Source organism: Cibotium barometz, chromosome 10 (genome assembly GCF_041138505.1).
Source record: "Cibotium barometz isolate CiBa-2024 chromosome 10, ASM4113850v1, whole genome shotgun sequence".
In the NCBI taxonomy this organism is placed as follows: domain Eukaryota; kingdom Viridiplantae; phylum Streptophyta; class Polypodiopsida; order Cyatheales; family Cibotiaceae; genus Cibotium; species Cibotium barometz.
In genome coordinates, this window is record NC_141055.1 from 41,873,359 (window position 1) to 41,891,399 (window position 18,041).

Here is an 18,041-nt window from a genome sequence, read left to right on the forward strand (position 1 = left end):
GAGTTGTTCTCTCTCTTCCTCACTCAATAGTTCCTCTACCTTTGCCTTGCCTTTGTTGGTCCTTTTAGGCACCCATATCTGTTTTGTGTGGCTAGTTTGTGTATTGGCTTTGGGCACGATGATGATTTTTAATGCACTCTAGCTCCTGTGCTTTGTTGTTAGTGGCCACCTTTTGTTGGCTTTATCTTTGGCACCCAAATCAAGCTTTGCCCTTGATAGTATCCTTGGACTTTGAGGGAACATTATGTAGTTATTTGTGGCTAGATCAGTCTTCAGTTTGGTGTTTCTGCTTCTCTTGCCAAGCCCAACATCCCTTCAGAAACCTACACCCAGTTGCAAAAGACTTTCTCATTCTCTAGCTAGAGAGAGAAAGAAGGAGATTAATCATATTCAGGCAACTTTCTCCAAGTCAATGATTTTATGTTTTTGTATGTAACGCTTAAATGATGGAGAGGATTACCACTCCTATGCATGATAAACAAACTGAAGAACAGGACGTACACAGCCAGAGATGACAACACATTTGCTATAATGCACCTTTCAAACTGGACGGTGGGGTTTATGGGTGGGCCATTGGTGAGGCTTACCTCATCAACTGTAAAGGAAGAGTCACCCTCTGTATGGTCCTTTAAATTGCACACAAAACCCTTGGGATCCATACTAGCTTGTAGGTTTGGTATGCTAGCTTTTGGGATCCACACCTATTTTGGTTTCTTGACCTTGGCTTAAGGAGAAGTATAGAGTACAACAACGAGAATAATTAAGACTTTTGGTACCCATACATGCCAAAGAAAGAAGAAATTACTTAGAGGGAAGCATGTCAAGCATAGTATTTATAGTGATTTGATTATCAATGGCAACACAGTACATGGTACATCCATAGGTCAAAAATAAGCTGGAGACATTCTAGGAAACATGTTTGAAGGCAACTACCATCAAGCCTATGATTGAGATTTTGATCAACCAATATTGCAAAACAAATCCTTTCAAGTTGGTAGAGAATACTTCAACCAATGGATCTTTTAAAAGAAAAGTCATCACATACAACATCACCCACATGGGAGAAGAGTTTGAGGCTCCAACAAGTGTCAGAATGTTGAAGAATGTATGTAAATGGATGTCCATTCAGAGTGTGGGTGACCAAAAGTTTTTGAAAGAAATACCAAATACAATTTAGTAAAGAAATTAAAAAAACTCCATTGAACACACTGAAATGAGGCAGCTTTTTTGGAGCCCAAAAACTTTATGTGAGGCCTGTCTTAAGCCCAGACTCTGAATGTACAATCTGTACTGCCAGAAACCAGAAATTTGCATGCGGGATCAAAAACAATTGCCTGCACAACGTCCTCGTGACCAAGGAGCTCTATAATGGGAAGGACATTCCCATTGAGTTGAAAGCTGCATCAAATCCCAATTTCTCTAACTTAGAAGAGAATTATGGAAAATTTATTCACATGGTGCAGCATCAATAACAAATTAAACTGCCAGGCAGGAAGGTATATGAATGGATTGACACCTAAGATTACTGAGAAGTATTAAGGGTGCTTGACAACCTCCCCCACACAGGTGAGGCGCATAGGCAACCAGTCCAGGGCAAATAGAGGCGGCTGTGTTGGAGGGTCTCTTCTTTTTGTGAGACAAGACGGAAACACATTAGCCAAAAATTGTCGAACTTTTAACAGTCATGCATTGTGGGCCCGGTGGTTAACACCTCTGCTGTGATAGGTCCATGGAGTCTGGACCATGTCAATATAGGTGGCACGTGCACCACCTTTTCTCCAATCAGCTCGTGCCATGTAGGCAGGGACTGTGTCCAGGCATGTACATGCTTGTGAATCCCCCTGCATAGAAATCACCCTGGTGGTAGGCACTCTTTCCTATCCTACATTAATCTATATCACACCATGCCACACGGACATTCACATGCACACAAACAAAAAACAGAGGCCTTCCTGCCATGAGGGCAAATGATGTGGCTGTCCACCTCATTCCCCCCTTGGCTGTGAGGCCTCACTTTTGCCCTGTCTATAAGTGGTGGTGACCGATGGCTAGACTTGCGTCTCTTTAACAAGACCATCTACTTGATAAGGTATTGAGAATCAAGTTGAATCACTGAGTTGTATTGGCTGTAGGCTCAGCCCTCAAAACATAACCAGCTTGGTGGTATACACCCCATCACATGCTGGCCTAGTCTCTCCTTGCAAGATCAGTTCCTTGACATGACAAAAACTGGGTAAAAGCTTTCCTTTAATCGACTCCAAATAACTTTGATGAGGAATTAGATAAAGAGTGCAACCCCTCCATAAATTTAGAGCTATAAGTTTTGTGACAAGGTAAAAAGACCCTTACCACTTGATTGTGTTGTCACTACTGGCAATGGCAACTACATTTCCACTTTTGTCGAATGCACACTTGTTCGATGCACTTGGTCCAGTATCAATCGTTGAAAATTCTGTCACTTTACGTATGTCCCATAGCTTAACAATGCCGGCTGCATCCACTGAAGCTACCAAGGATCCCTACAAGATTGAAATCATGAAGCTCTCTCTCTCTCTCTCTCTCTCTCTCTCTCATGCTTCATAAAGGAAAGTATGGTACATTCATAGCTGTCCCAAGGTGGGACAGCTACTACTCAGATATCAAAAACAGTGGGAAAACACCTCCAAGTGTTGAAAGGAAAGATCTCCTGAAAAAAAGTGAAGTATATGATCTCCTCATGGCAGAAAATCAGCTGATTTCGTGCATGGTAGATCGTCCACAAAGCCCAGTATCTAGTCCAGGAAAGGAAAACTGTGTAATCTAGAAAAGGCGAAGAAAGGCGCCTGAACATCCAGAAGAATTTCCCGATGTTGTCGTCGGGAAATCGCACTGTGAAGTGCCTGACAGTCTGTCCAGGAGAGCACAAGAATATCTATCTCTTGGCGATGAGAACACCGCTTGCAAGAGGCACGTGCAATGTTTCTCTTAGCTAAGAAGGTGCCAACTAGGAGTGCACCCACAATACATCTCCACAAGAAAAGTCGTTTGAGAGGCAATTTGCTCTTCTAAACTGTGGTCAAAGAGGCCTTCCACCAGTGAAGAGGTTTGTTTGCATGCCACAACTGATTTGCATGTCTGTATCCAAGGTGGAGGGAGCAGAATTTTATAAGTTCTAGCTGCTGCGAGGTGATGGAAAGAGAAAGGAGAGTAACCTGCTCTCTCTTTCTCTCTCTCTCACACACACACAAAGATGCTGCATATACATGAAATGCAAGAGCACAAGGGTGAACAGGTATATCTCTGCCGATGGTTGCATTGCAACAAGAAAACCCAAGTCTACACGCTAAAGCTGTTGAGAGATCGACACAAAGTAAGAGTAAGAGAAGCCTTCAGCAACAAAGGAGAGCTTCAAGGACAACCCCTCTCCCTTCATGCATCTCAGCTGCGTCTCCCCCCAAGCCTTCACCCACCATCTCTGCTCACCATCCATTGGTGCTGCATTTCATAGTCATTTAAAGGACAAATTCAGCCCCCTCTAACCGGTCATGCAGTATAAGAATGAGAGATGTCTAGGCATGTATTTGGTTTCCTTGAAAAACCAGGATGCATCTAGAGGCACGTCACATGCCATGAGGGTTGCCATTGGTCACAGCTAAGGGTGTCTTCCCACCGCCTTCAGAGAGACTAGGAGAACAAAGGGTATACCTCAGGAGGCATAGCTTTGCAGACTCTGCATGCATGACAGGGGAAGTTGAGACAAAATGTCACAATTGTGATTTATCTCCTTAGTGAATTATTCCTTAATCACTGTATTAAGTGAAAGGAGATCCTTGAAAGGTCATTCACCGTCACAACAATTACCAAGAAAGGACATCTATTCAAAGAGACATAATTATTCAATCAACGGTCATGTCTCCACATAGGAAACATGCCACTTCATTTGTATCTGTCTTCATTTAAGACGGCCCTAACATCAATCCAATCATCTCAACTTTCTGCTCAATACTTGTTTAACTCTCTGCTTAATTAGGATAATAGACTAGCAATAGTCTTCACCACAATGGTAAGCTCCAGCTCCGAGATGCTCCTAGGTTAACTACCAACCTTACAAAGAGAAAGAAAGGCAAAATCAAAGCCTGAATTGAATGGAATAAAGAGATGGATAACTCGAATTTTTTCCCCCAAAGACAACGGAACAAAAAATCAAGAGATGGAGAGCATGGCAATTACCTAAGCTGCTCAGGAGAAGCCATTTCTGCAAGTCGATTTGTTCTCCATGTGCCCTTTTTTTTTTTCCGGGGAAAAGATCCTTCTATTAGTTATATGAAAAACCAGCCAACAGGCTGATGTACATGCTCAAAGCCTCTAAAAGAGGAAAAAACACTGGAGAGGGAAGTCCCCTCCATGGCTGGCCATTCTCGGAGGGAACTACCTCATACAAGAGGGGGGGGGGGGGGGGGGGGGGGGGGGGGGGGGAGCTTCCCCCACTAACCGCGAGGGTATGAATAATGTCTGACCATACGTCACGGATGGACTCTGATCGGGGCTGAGGGGGCCCTCAATGGCCTCACTGCACCGTACCTGCAAGGTGTGCCATGCCGCAATGCTGCTGATGATCTCCCACCACTGACAAGTGCCAGGGGACTAGGCTACTATTGGAGAGTCAGGAGGGGGAATAGACTCTATCCTTCAATGGGTGATCCTGAGAGCCTGACCGTCATCCGTCTCCTCGTAGTGAAGGGAGGGTCCTGACTCCAACACCCAGGCAACTGCCCCCCAAGTGATGATGCAGGAGGAAGTGTAAAAATATGAAAGCAAGAGCAAACTAGAAATGAAACAAGAACACAAATGAAAGACAAAGAGTTACCTTGAGATGAGTGTAGACAAGACACAAGATTGATACTTTCATTGATGTGACACCCACAATATATAGGTGAGAAGTACAAGATTGAGTAGACTGACTTATGGGATAAATGTAGAGGTGCCACATGGCACTAGACTCAAGACATAAAGACTCAACTGAAACTAGACTAGAGAAATAGTACACCTAGTGTGCACTTATTTCCAACACCCTCCTTAAGTGGACACTAGGAGGAAGACAAAAGGACAAGACTAGAAGACAGACATAAAGACTGATAGACTAAGAGACAAGACATGAGAGACAAAAGATCCTGAGACACCCCTCCTCAAGTGATATCCTCATATGGGTCCACAAGGGTAGGGACAAGATGGATCTAAAACAAGACACAGTCAGATTGATAGACAGACAACAGATAGACACACAGACAAGACTAGATAGACAGAAGACTGACTGTACACAAACAGATGGACCTTGAAGACATCCCCTCCTCAAGGGCAATCTTTGCCTCTTGGGTAGGGACAAGAGAGAGGTCAAAAAGCATAATGAGTAAGACATAGAACCCCTTGACCTACATCATCGGTGGTCAAAGTGGTAGACAAAAAAAGTGAAGTAATCAGAAAGCCCATTCCTCATCATAGGAATGAACAGCAAGATCTGCTGATGTAGATGCTGCAGCAACATGGGCTGAGGTAGATGCAGGGGCTGATGTAGAGGTTTTAGAGTAGCAGTCCTTCTCCCGGTGATTATCACGACCACAAATGGTGCATGGATGAGCCTTGAAGCAGTCCTTCTCCATATGATTAGTTTTTCCACAATGGGTGCAAGGCTTTCTTACCTTAGAACCTCCTTTCTTTGCTAAAAATGCAGTGTCAGTTACCTTTTGTTGTTTTGTTCTTTCCTCTTCTTGGAGAGCATTGATGATACCTTCAAGAGTAGGATTATTGTGATACTTGAAGGTAGTGACAAGAGTAGCATAGGTGTCAGGTAAGCTTTTGAGAAGCACAGCAATAGCAATATCTTCGGAGATGGGGGACTTCACTGATGCAAGCTGAACCATAAGACTGCGAAAATAATTGACATGAGAGGCTATAGTAGCTCCCTCCTGCATATATAGATCAAAGAATGAGATCATAAGTGCAATCTTAGAATTTTTAGAGCGGGGTCCAAAAAGGGTATCCAAAGTGATCCATGCTCGAGAAGCAGACTGTATGTCGGAGATGTGATGAATGTAATCATCTCCAAGACCGAGCAAGATGATAGCATAGGCTTTGTCATTCTTGGCAGTAGGAGCATAAGTGATAACTTGCTCAATGTCGGAATCTTCAGGAGCAGCATGGTGAACAATGTCCCAAAGACTTTCTTTCATAAGATGGCACTTGATTTTGATTTGCCAAGTATGAAAGTTGGACCCATTGAATTTGTCGATAGACATGAGAGAATGAGTAGAAGAGGCCATGTGGGAAGGTCTTACCTCTTGTTAAAATGCAAGGGCAGTGTCTATTCCCTTACAAGATTGCAGAAATGAACGAGAGAAGAGATCCAAACTGTTTTTAGAAGCCGGCTCTCTCACCACTTGTCAAGGCCATAGCATGTGACAGCCCATCGAAGCATGAGGAACTAGCAGTTTGCAGATATGAGGATAAGAAAAGGACTGACCAGCAAACTGAAGGAGACAATGCATAGTACCTTGTAGACTCTTCAAGAGGAAGCAATGGCAGAACTGAATGCAGCAAATAGCTCGTTGGAGGAAAGTCGATCTGCAGCTTCTTCTAGATGATGCGCACCCTTGAGTCGATGAAGAAGGCAGCCAAAGGAGAGCTGCAACAGTATAGCGGGCAGCAGCAGCTCCACGAAAACGAGAGGAGTACGCAGCAGCTAATGGAAAACAGGCCGGCGCAGGCGGACAGCAAAAAAAAACTGGCGTAGACAGTTCAAGCCGGCGCAGCCTGTGCAGAATGTGAATGGGCTGGTCCTACAAGCTGAGCGCAGCTAGGGAGATGGTGGCCTGAAGCTATGGCGGGCAACACAGGGCAGGAGCAGCCTGCTCTGATACCATGTAAAAATATGAAAGCAAGAGCAAACTAGAAATGAAACAAGAACACAAATGAAAGACAAAGAGTTACCTTGAGATGAGTGTAGACAAGACACAAGATTGATACTTTCATTGATGTGACACCCACAATATATAGGTGAGAAGTACAAGATTGAGTAGACTGACTTATGGGATAAATGTAGAGGTGCCACATGGCACTAGACTCAAGACATAAAGACTCAACTGAAACTAGACTAGAGAAATAGTACACCTAGTGTGCACTTATTTCCAACAGGAAGTCCGGAAGGTGGTTAAAAGACAAAGAATCCTCAGCCAAACCTGCTGTGCTTTGGGACAGTCCCAGGGGCAATGGCGCTACGACTCCTGCGAGTGGTTGCACTATGCTGGCAATGGCCAGCCATGTGCCAACTGCTAAACTCCAATGAGCTACTTGGAAAAGGAAAAAAGTGACTTCCGAGGTCGGAAACTGTCCCACAGTCATTTCCAGTAGTCTATGAGGAAACTAGGTGAGATGTCTTGGGAGAACCAGTAGTTTGCTGAAGCGAGAGTACCATCAATCTCGTGCACCTGGATCCGGTGGCCTAGCCTTGCTGTTCGTCTGTCCACTCCCACTCGCCTGGGTCCCATTGATACTCCCACAGTCGAGCTTTTTGCCGCCACAATAGTGCTGCTGGCTCCTAACGCTTCACTCCCTAGCCCTCGTACAATACATCTCTCTGTCCTGTACTATCTTCTATTCCATGAGATCCCCACTGCTCCACTGCCCTTCATCTCCTCCCTCTACACGGAGGCATTCCACTGTTTGTGCACAGGCCACCCCTTTCCCTTCCATCATCTCCTATATGAATCCCTCCGCCATCATTGCCGCCGCTTTTGGACACAACTTAATAACCATGAAATCGCCTCCTTTACTCGGCCCTCTGTACAATTCCTTACATATCTTCTATAGGAGCCTCCCATCCCACTTACCTCTCCACCACCTCGCCAACCTTGCCAGTCCACTTCTTCTGCATCTCGCATCTGACCTCAGGTGCAACGGGATCTTCCCACCTCCTCACGTCGACCCACTGCTCCCCCATCTTCTCCGCCCATTCCACCTAACCCCACTATCAACGGCACTGCGTCATCCCGCCACACACCATCCTCGACATTAGCGGTATTTTCCCTCTCCACCTCACCATCTTCCTCGACACCAGCAACATTTCCTCTCTCCACATCACCACCTTCCTCAACAGCAACGGTATTTTCCCTTTCCTCCTCGCCACCCTTACACAGCAACCACTCCAATTCTCCCTCTCCAGAACCATCGGTAGCTCACGGGACATCCTCGCTATCCTCCGCCCCCACACATTCTACCATCGTGACCACCGCCATCCCTGTAGTCACCCCTACCATTGCCTCTGGAGGGCCGTCCTTGCATGCACCTACTCTGGGTTCTCCACATGAGGTGACTTTCCGTGTTGATCAGGAGTAGGACACCGAGCGCATCAAGCTTCCAAATTCCCCATTTTCCTACAGTGCTCCAAATATCTCGGTGGAGATCTTCCTTGCCTAAGGTTTCACAACCCTCCAGAGCAGTTATCCTTGCCTCATCCCCGTCGAGCTCGTCGTATACTTCGGGGTCTGGACAACCTCTCGGCTGATCTCCGCATCTACTCCTACCTCACCAACTACATTTTTGAGCTCTCCAGTGATTGCCGTCACCGGAGGGATCGCACTCGCGAGGCTGCAAACACCATCCGAAATCTTCAGACTCAAATGTCCACATTGGAGCAGCGCCTACAGGAAGCAAAGTTAGAGCACCCACCTCCGCTCCTCATGTTCCCACATCACCGAGGAGGTGGTGGAATTACCTGATCTGGTGGAGCACCAGACTTGGGAGCTGGTCTCTTTACGGGCCCAAGCGACCAACCTGGATGCCCTCCGAGAGTCCCTCCGCCCTCTCGAGTTCCTTCTCTCTTGTCCTCCGACTTCTTCATCTACTGGAACACCTTGTACTACATTTGGCAGCACTTAGAAACTACACTATCATGAGGAACATTTTCAGTTTATGCTCTCATTGTATATGCCATCTTTTTATGATGTCAGCACTTTAATTTTGCACCATCTTTCATAATGTAAACAGCGCATTGTGCATCTTTCATAATGTAAACAACACATCTTTTCATGTATCTCCATATATGTAATAATCTTCACTGCAAAATATTCCCCATCTTCTTTACTGAGGACAATGATAGTGATGGGCGACTTGTAGCCACCAAGGGTGCCCACACTAGACGGACCACCGTAACAGTGCCACACCACCACACCGTAATAGCGTGTAACACTGTCACACCGCCACATTGGGTCAACCTAAAGTACCACCCCGGAGCATTCGGTGGATCATCTGGAAGTGGAGGCGCACCACAACGGACACAAAGAGCAGTGCATGCACCGGCATTGAAGGCACCGACTGACACTCCAACGGGCATCTCCCAAAGATAGGAGATTCTACCAAAGGCTGCCACCTCGGGGCATCTATACCAAAGATAGGAGATGCCACCAACTCCACTGATGCTACCACATCTTGCAGGAATGCTTATATGGTCACTCGACTCATCCTGAAGGACGTCCTTCATCCTTCATCCTTCATGCTTCATCCTTCATACCACATCTTAGCCTTAGCCTAGGTGTGTTGAAGTCACTTGTTATCAACTTGAGCTGTGTATCATCCTCTTCACTGTGATCTCTAATGAGTGTGCACGGTACAATGAAGGACATGTAACAGTGATCTGGAGTAGTGCTAGTGTCTTCCAGCTTCTTGTTCCTCTTGCAATCTTGTTACTTGAGTTGTGTTCTGCTCCATACTGTCTACTGGTGTGTGCTGTGTGTCGCACTATGAGCATCAAGGACTCCGGACATACTGTCCAGAGAACAATCACCACTTAGTGTGCCAGGAAACCAACCCTGCTACACTGCAACAAATTGATCAGTAGAACTATGAAGTGTTATTCCACTGTTTTTAGATGTACTTTAATGAGAGCCTCGCACTTTGAGGGTTCTCGAGTATAACATTTGACAGTGGTTTCAGAAAAAAAAAAAGTTTGTGTGAGCAAATATATGGTGGGCTGAATATTCTCAATATTCATTATCATGTCTTGGCCAAAAAAGGCACTATGTTTCCACATACTTTGCATAGAGTAAACCATGGACTTTGATGTCTCGAACATGTGTTGAAACTTTAAAGTTGACTCTTTTGGTAAATGGGAGCTCACTCCTTGGGAGATTTTGGTAGGCCATGTGACTGGAAAAATTGTTGGATGCCCTTATCCTACTCAAATGATTAAAGATTGGAAAAAGATTCTACAATATCTTCATTGGTCACATTTGACAGTAGTTTCAGAAGAAGAAAAAAAGTTTGTGTGAGCAAATATATGGTGGGCTGAATATTCTCAATATTCATTATCATGTCTTGGCCAGAAAAAGGCACTATGCTTTCCACATACTTTGCACAGAGTCAACCATGGACTTTGATGATCTCGAACATGTGTTGAAACTTGAAAGTTGACTCTTTTGGTAAATGGGAGCTCACTCCTTGGGAGATTTTGGTAGGCCATGTGACTAGAAAAATTGTTGGATGCCCTTATCCTACTCAAATGATTAAAGATTGGCAAAAGATTCTACGATATCTTCATTGGTCAGGCAGACCCCCAGAGATACGAAATTCTCTATGACAAGAAAGTCTACATTGGAGTCGAGCATTTGATTTTCCACTTGTGCGTTCTCAAAGAACAGCATACTCCCTGTCCACAAAGGGTATCTATTTGTGCCGAGATGTTATCACCAATGAAGGCAGAGTAATGTCTTTTCCAGAAGCACAACAATGTGGGCATTTGGGCATTTGGGCAGCTTGAAGACAAGACTTTGCAAAGAATGGAACATGGACCATTCCCTAAAGTCCCTTTATCACAGCTCACTCCTCCTGGATTGTATCGATTGACTCCCAGAACCATGGTTGTCTGATTATGCTAATCATCTTTGGGGAGAATCCATCAAACCGCAAAATGGTGGAAGAAAAAATTGCATAAGATTTGGGACAGCAATTTACCCCTCGAGCAAAAAAATTTCATGTGGAGATGTATTGCTGGAGTATTCCCCGTTGGAGAATTTTTGGAGAACAGGTATATTATGTCTGCTAAATGCCCTTCTTGTCGGCATCAGAAAGAAACAGTGCCACATTTATTTTGGTTCTGTCAAGACATAACATCTTTTCTGCGAAGACTTTCTGGTTTACCCGTGGTAAGATTTCCTAGGATCACTTTCTCCAGGAACTTTTAGATGTTTGGAAAATATGCACAATGAATGGATAAATATGCTCTCTTTATTGCCTAACTGCGATTTTGGGCACTATGGACTATATGGATCGCCCGCAATCAAATGGTTTTCCATTTGTCAAAGATTGATAAGTATTTCTACCTCTATCAATCTTTACGACAATCTTGGCATGACGATTATCAGCTACGACAGATTAATCAAGCTCACTTTGAATTGTTTTTTCATTGTTTCTAGATGTATATCATAGTGAAGATTCCTCTTTCAGGGCTTTACTCTGTACATTAACATAGACAATGTTTTTACCCCCAAAAAAAAATATGTGTGTGTGTGTGTGAAAAAGAGTACTGTATGTGCGCGCGCGCGCACGTGAAAAAAGAGTACTGTATGTAGAGCTTATCTCCAAAAATGACTTTCAAGACTCTTACAGTTTGCGTACCATACAATGCATCCTTAACATATTTAACCACACCGCAAGAGGGCTCTTGCAACCACAAGACACGACATCCAACACTCGCTGTGGCAACAGACCTATAACCTCGTAGCACTTTCTTTAGCTTTGGAAAAACGTATGCAGATTAAGTGGCTAAATCTGTTTTTTACCTTTGGATTAAAAGTTGCATGATTGCATGATGCCTGGTGCCCATAAAATGTCTGGACACATAGCGACGTCCGAGCATCCCATAAGCTGACAGTTTTATCACTGGAGGCAGTACACAAGATGCTGCTGCATGCCTTCCAGGTGACACAATTAACTGAATCCACATGACCTCGTAGAGTTCCTCTACACTTGGGGCTGATCATATTCACAAATCTCGTTATTATTTACACTCTGTACATCTCACAAACATCACGTATTCAACTTGTAAGAGGGAGAGTTTGGTAAGCACAATCAATATCTCAACAAGAAATTTAACATGATTTTTATACAAAAGCAAGTCAATAAAAGCCTTGGTTTTAATACCATAAGCATGGAAACCTAAAAGCTTCTGTTTAGGGGCTAACAATCTTCACGCAATTGCCAACTTATAAATCTTTTTTTCCTTGCGATGCTCTCGTGGCCTTAACATTAAGCTTTATAGTTTAGCTTATAAAGACTTTTGCCCTACGCCATGCAGCACCTATTTCTTTTCCTACCTCCTTGCTACTCTACCATAGCCACAAGCAGCACCTCCACGGCCACCTCACATCATTTTAAGAGTACTTTGCAGCCCCGCTGTGAACACGATTGTGCTTGTTGCTGCCTCTCCTTGTCCATGTGGCACCACCTTGCTATACCATTACATTAAGGTGTAAGATCCTGCCATTTGATGAGTTGATTAAAGCTCAACACCATTAAGGTGCTCTTCTCTCAAAATTAAGCTATTATTCCACCTTTCAACCTCTCATCCCAAGGAAAAGGGCTTCTACCTCAAGGATTATTGGCACCATCCATCGCCAACAAGGTAAATCTGAAGCATGAAACTGTAGGTCTAGGGTTGCACAGGTACAAACCTAGCTATGGGGGATCAAATAGATCCACAGTGTGTGTGTGTGTGTGTGTGTGTGTGTGTGTGGGTGGGTGTCTGCATGTGCGTGTGCATGCGTGCGCGCGTGCAGAAAGAGAGAGAGAGAGAGAGAGAGAGAGAGAGAGAGAGAGAGAGAGAAACAAACAAACAAAGATATATTAACCCAATAGGCCTATCAGACCAACATGATACAAAAATGTCCATGGCATATCTCATCATGGAATGGAAAATAAAATAAAATAAATCAAAACTATCTCACTGGAGTGATACAAAACTGTCCATGGAAATCTCATTATGGAATAACAAGAGCAAGAAACATGAAACATGGGAGGAGCATCAGCCCCCAGTAGACGGTATACCACTCCAAAATATCAAGCATGGGGCTAATGAGTATGGCCGAGAGGTCTCCCTCAAGTACATCACGTGAAAAGGTAGCTCGATGACGATGGAGCATGTTCTGGATCTGGAGTTGATGAGGGAATCGTGGCCAACGTCCAGGAGGCTAGAAGCATCGGGCATGCCGGAATGCAAAGGCTTAGTCCAACGTAACTACTCTCAGGCATAGTGGGACCGCAGCAGCCTGTGAGAGAGAGAGAGAGAGAGAGAGAGAGAGAGAGAGAAAGAAAGAAAGAAAGAAAGATTTTATTAACGTCTTCCAAAAGACCGAGCTCGGCCTATGAGACAAATCGGAGTACCTATATGGGGTATCCTCTGTCATCCCAACAAAATGAAAAAGTACTGAACAAAAAAAGCTGAATCTGGGTGTGCAGGGGATGGAGCTCTACTACTAGGAGAATGCAAAGCTATATGCATGGACTATACAATCATGATATGCAACCTAGCTAGCTCCATCCTGTACCATAGTGGGGGTATAAAATGGTATACATCAGTGAAGGGGGTGTCGACAGCTCCCTGAAGAACATGCCTGGGTGTGCTCTGAAGCGAGCCAGTTGCTCCGCACCCTCTCTGTGAAACTGAGCTCTGATCTCTGTCATCTCTCTCTGGTATAGGCGTGGTGTCCGAAAGCCAGGTGTCCTCTGTCTCCTGCGGGCTCTAAGTGTCTCTGCTCTCTGGAGAGTAATTCCCTGCCGTGTAGGGGCTGGGAGGGGGATGGATCTCTGAAAAAATGTAGTAATCTGTGTCTGTCGCCCCCCCTCTGGAGCTGTCTGAGCCTGTAATAATGTCTCTCTGTGGTGCTGTATGTCTAGAATGTATCTCCCCAGTATGCGCTGGTCTGCTGCGTCAAAGATCTGGCGTAGGGAATGTGGCTCTCTGAATAAAATGGGATATCTCTCTCTGATGGCTGTATATGCTCTGCATCTGCATACATAATGCTCCTCACTCTCCACCTCCTCTCTGCACAATCTGCATACCCTCTCCTCTCGGGGGATCCGTGCTGCTCTGCCAGTCTCAATCTCCAATCGGTGTGATGAAACTCTGAGCTGACCAATAGCCACTCGGGAGCCGTGTGGTAAAAAGCCCTCCATGTATCTAGGCCTCTCTATAAATCCATCATCAGTGATACTCATGAAGTGATCTCTGTAGTATAGCATCTTCGGTGGAAGAGGCTGTGTAGGCGATATCCATGTCTCTCGTGTATAGAGCTGCCATAGATCCTGTCTCAATACTCTATTCCTCTCACTATGAGAGAGACGGATATGTGGTGCATCCCTGTCATACTGCAATGGTGGTAGATGATCCATGTCTAGGCCATGCTGTGAGAACCAATGTGTGACCTGTGCATACCATGATCCTCTGTCTCCTGCCTCAGCCAGCTGTCTAGATGCCTCAAAAGCTCTGTATGACAATCTGTCCTGTGGCATCTCTCTGAATCTGTCTAGCAGGCATATAGTCTGAAATATGGCCTCTACCATCATAGGAGGCGCAGCAAACTCTGCTCAGATAATGTCATGAGGCACTGATGGTTTGCTGCGTATCATGCGTGCCATCATGAGGGCCTGTGGTCTCTCTATCTGTGTCCACCAATGGGTAGCAAGGCCTGGCGCCCATACCGCTGCTCCATACATCAATGCCGGTGTGACTAATGTGTCAAATAGCCACCCCTTCATCCGGGGCTCCTGAAAATGCGCCTGGTGGCACTGTCTCTCTAGCATAGCCAATGCTCCATATCCCCGTGTCAATCTAGCTCCGGCTGCTGAACCCATGGTGAAGCGTGTGGCTGCTGCAGAGAAGGTAACCCCTAGGTACACGTATGATGTCACCACCTCCACCTGGCATCCTGCGAGAGTGAATGTCAGCTGACTCCTGCCCTGTCTCGATGTATGAAAGACCATAACCTTGGTTTTCCCAAGGTTCACAGTAAGACCCCTCTGTGTGCAGAAATCATCGAGTGCATGTAGATGCTGCTGTAGACTACCTGGAGACTCAGACACTAATACAATATCATCAGCATAGAGCATAATATGTACTAAGGTACCTGCTAAATCAACTCTATCTCCGCCTCCCCGTGTAATGAAGTCAGCCACCTTATCAATGTATAACCCAAATAGCGTGGGGGAAAGTGGGCATCCTTGCTTCACACCAATGGTGCTAGCAATAATCTCGGACATACCTCCTGGACATCTGACTCGCCCAAAAACCTGCTCATATAATGCATAGATGCCCCATGTCATATCTGTTGGTATGCCAAGAGACTGCAGGCGCTGAAAGAGCCTCTCTCGTGGTACTGTGTCAAATGCCTTGCGGAAATCCACAAAGCAGCAATAGAGCTTTCTCTTCCTCACTCTCGCCTGATCAATCATACATCTCAAAGTGAATACATGGTCAGTGGTAGAGAAAGCTCTCCTGAAGCCTGCCTGCCCTGATGAGCGTAAACCTGCTCGCTAAGCATATAAGCTAAGCTCTTGCTCCAGCACTGCACCATAGAGTTTGGCCAGCACGTGGCCAACCATAACCATCCTGTAGTTGCTCGGATAGAGCATATCCCCTGTTTTGTGAATTGGCACAATGGTGTGCATCGTCCACTCCGCAGGCAAACCCTCTGCTAGTGCCCTGTTAAACAGGTGCGCAAGAAAAGGAGCTAAAGAATCTACTGCATATATGAGATGCTCACCCTGCAGGCCCATATGGTCGGCGGCCCGTCCATGCTGTAGGCGGCGGATAGCTTCCTGTACCATCGAGTGGGTAAAGAAGCTAGCTGTGGTAGGTCGAGGCTCCTGTGGCTGAGGTATAGCTGGCTGCTGTGGGGCATGGTATAGGCCCTCTGCATATGTGTGCCATGTCTGTGGGTCTGCAATAGGTGTCGGGGTCCGGGGCTCTCTAAAGTGCCGCCATGAGACACGGCTATCTCTACTCATGAAGAAATGAAAGATCTCTAGCTCTTGTATCTCTGCGAAGGCCCGCCTTTTGCGGCGAGTAAGTCTCCTCATCTCTCTCCTCGACTCCTGCTCTGTGATGGCTCCCAAGGCTCTCTGTATGCGGAGCCGTGAGTATAGGGCTCTGCACTCGTCATCATACCATCTGTTCTGGGGCATAGTCCCAGGTCTCGCAGGCTCTCCTGAGTGTACACGATGTGGGAAGCTCTGTAATGCAGCCGTGTGTAGGAGTGATGCCAGCTGGGCTGTAATGGTATCCATAGGTGCCAGGGGATCCATGAGTAGGAGCCCATCCTCTACTCTGCCAGTGTATATGTCTGCCATGTCATGTGTGAAGTAGATGGTAGTGTGTGGCGTCAGTATGTGGGGGACTGGTGATACTGGTGATCCGGCTAGTGAAAATGCCAAGTATGTATGATCTGCCCCAATAGGACGAGGTGGAATGGAGAATGAGGTGACAAGCTGTGATGCCTCCAAAGACCCCATAATGTAGTCTACCACCGTGCCTCCGGTCCGTGTATGACCCCCATGTGGGAAGCATGTCAGCCCTCCTGATCCCGGCCACTGTAGCATTCCGTTATAAATAACGAGACGATGCCTGGCTCCCAACTCTAGTAAGTGGTCCCCATAATGTCCTCTGTCTGGTCCAGTATCCTCTGATGCCCGACTAGCCCCTATCTCCTCTGGATCCACAGGGTGGAGGATCTCCATATCATCATAGTCATACACCTCACACTGTCTGCTCTATGTGTGGGCATTGAAGTCGCCCGTAAGAAATACTTCCCCTAGTGTAGAATAATGCATAATCTCCTCTGACAGACAAGTGTATGGCGAGGCTCCTGTCTCCTCCTCCTGTGGCATGTCCTCTGTAATGACATAGGAGGATCTTGATGGAGAAAAGTAACATAAAGCTATGTATATAACCCTGTCCTGTGAGAGCTGTAAGTTGATCCACATGTATCTGGCCTCTGGATCCTGTGCTACCACTCTCAGTCTCCCCTATAGCTCCCGTCTGAATAGGACTGCTACTCCCCCCGACCCTCTCGAGGTACCCTGGCGTGTGGTCCTCCTGTATGCTGACTCCCACTGGAATCCCTCTACTCGAGGTAGCCCTCTCTCTGGGCTCTGATGTGTTTCTGTCAGAAGTATGATGTCTCTCCCCACCATAACATGCTCCAGTCATCCAGGCTGCACCCATAGTGAACCATTACAGTTCCATACTGCCATGTGTATCTCTGTCAATGGCCTGGTCTGTGTCCCATAGGCCCCAAACCGCTAATCCATGGGCCGGCCATCAATGATGACCCGACCATCTCGATAGAAGGCCTTCTTGCCTTCTCTCCTCGCGTGTAAGACTCGTGGCATGCAAGTTCTCCTATGCTCAAGCTGCATCCTCATGAGATCATCATCCAAGAAAATAGGAGCTCCCTCTAAACCCCGTAGTATGACCCTCTTCCTCATGAAGGTGACCCTCTCCATCTCTCCTGCAAACTGTAGGATGAGGGCTTGCTTGCGTGTTGAGGCTTTCCCGGCTCTCCATGCTTTGGTGAAGGGGAGAGGGTGCCCTTCCTTGTAGCCGAGCTTCATGCATAGAAGCTGTCCATCTTTGTCGGGGGTGGAGTCGGGTGTCTCGGCTTTACCCGTGACTCGAATGTTGAGGCGGCGGGCATGCCTCATCTTCTCCTCCTCAATGGTGGTGTGAATGATTTGGTGTTCTTCCCTTTGAGTCTCCTCCCTCACTTCTTTACGGATGTTCTTCTTCACCACCTCGACCCATCCTGACTGCTTGGCTTCGAGCTTTCCCTCCGTGTCCTTTGTGATCTCCTTGGAGATCTCTTCTTTGATGGCCGTGAGAGTGTTGTCATTGATCTCCCCTTCTTCCTTCTCAGCATTCTTGATGGCTACCATTTCCACTTTCAATGCACTCACCTCGTCCTTGAGTGCCGTGTTCTCTTGTTCGAGGTTCGTGACCCGTGCTTCGAGAGCTATGATGT

General features: G+C 46.2%; 1 protein-coding gene across 4 annotated transcripts in view; it reads right to left on the minus strand.

Moving 5' to 3' along the window:
* Positions 1-897: 897 nt before the first annotated feature.
* Positions 898-18,041, minus strand: part of LOC147634918 (flagellar WD repeat-containing protein Pf20-like) — a 148,335-nt gene continuing 131,191 nt past the window's right edge. For 2 of the 4 annotated variants that reach the window (XM_086804181.1, XM_086804179.1), the window contains 3 exons: positions 11,808-12,000; positions 2,350-2,519; positions 898-1,398 (listed from right to left, as the gene is read on the minus strand). In XM_086804181.1, coding sequence (XP_086660307.1) covers positions 1,260-1,398; positions 2,350-2,519; positions 11,808-12,000 — 502 coding nt within the window. In that variant the 3' untranslated portion in view covers positions 898-1,259. The other 2 variants (XR_015266820.1, XM_086804180.1) reach the window with 2 other exon arrangements.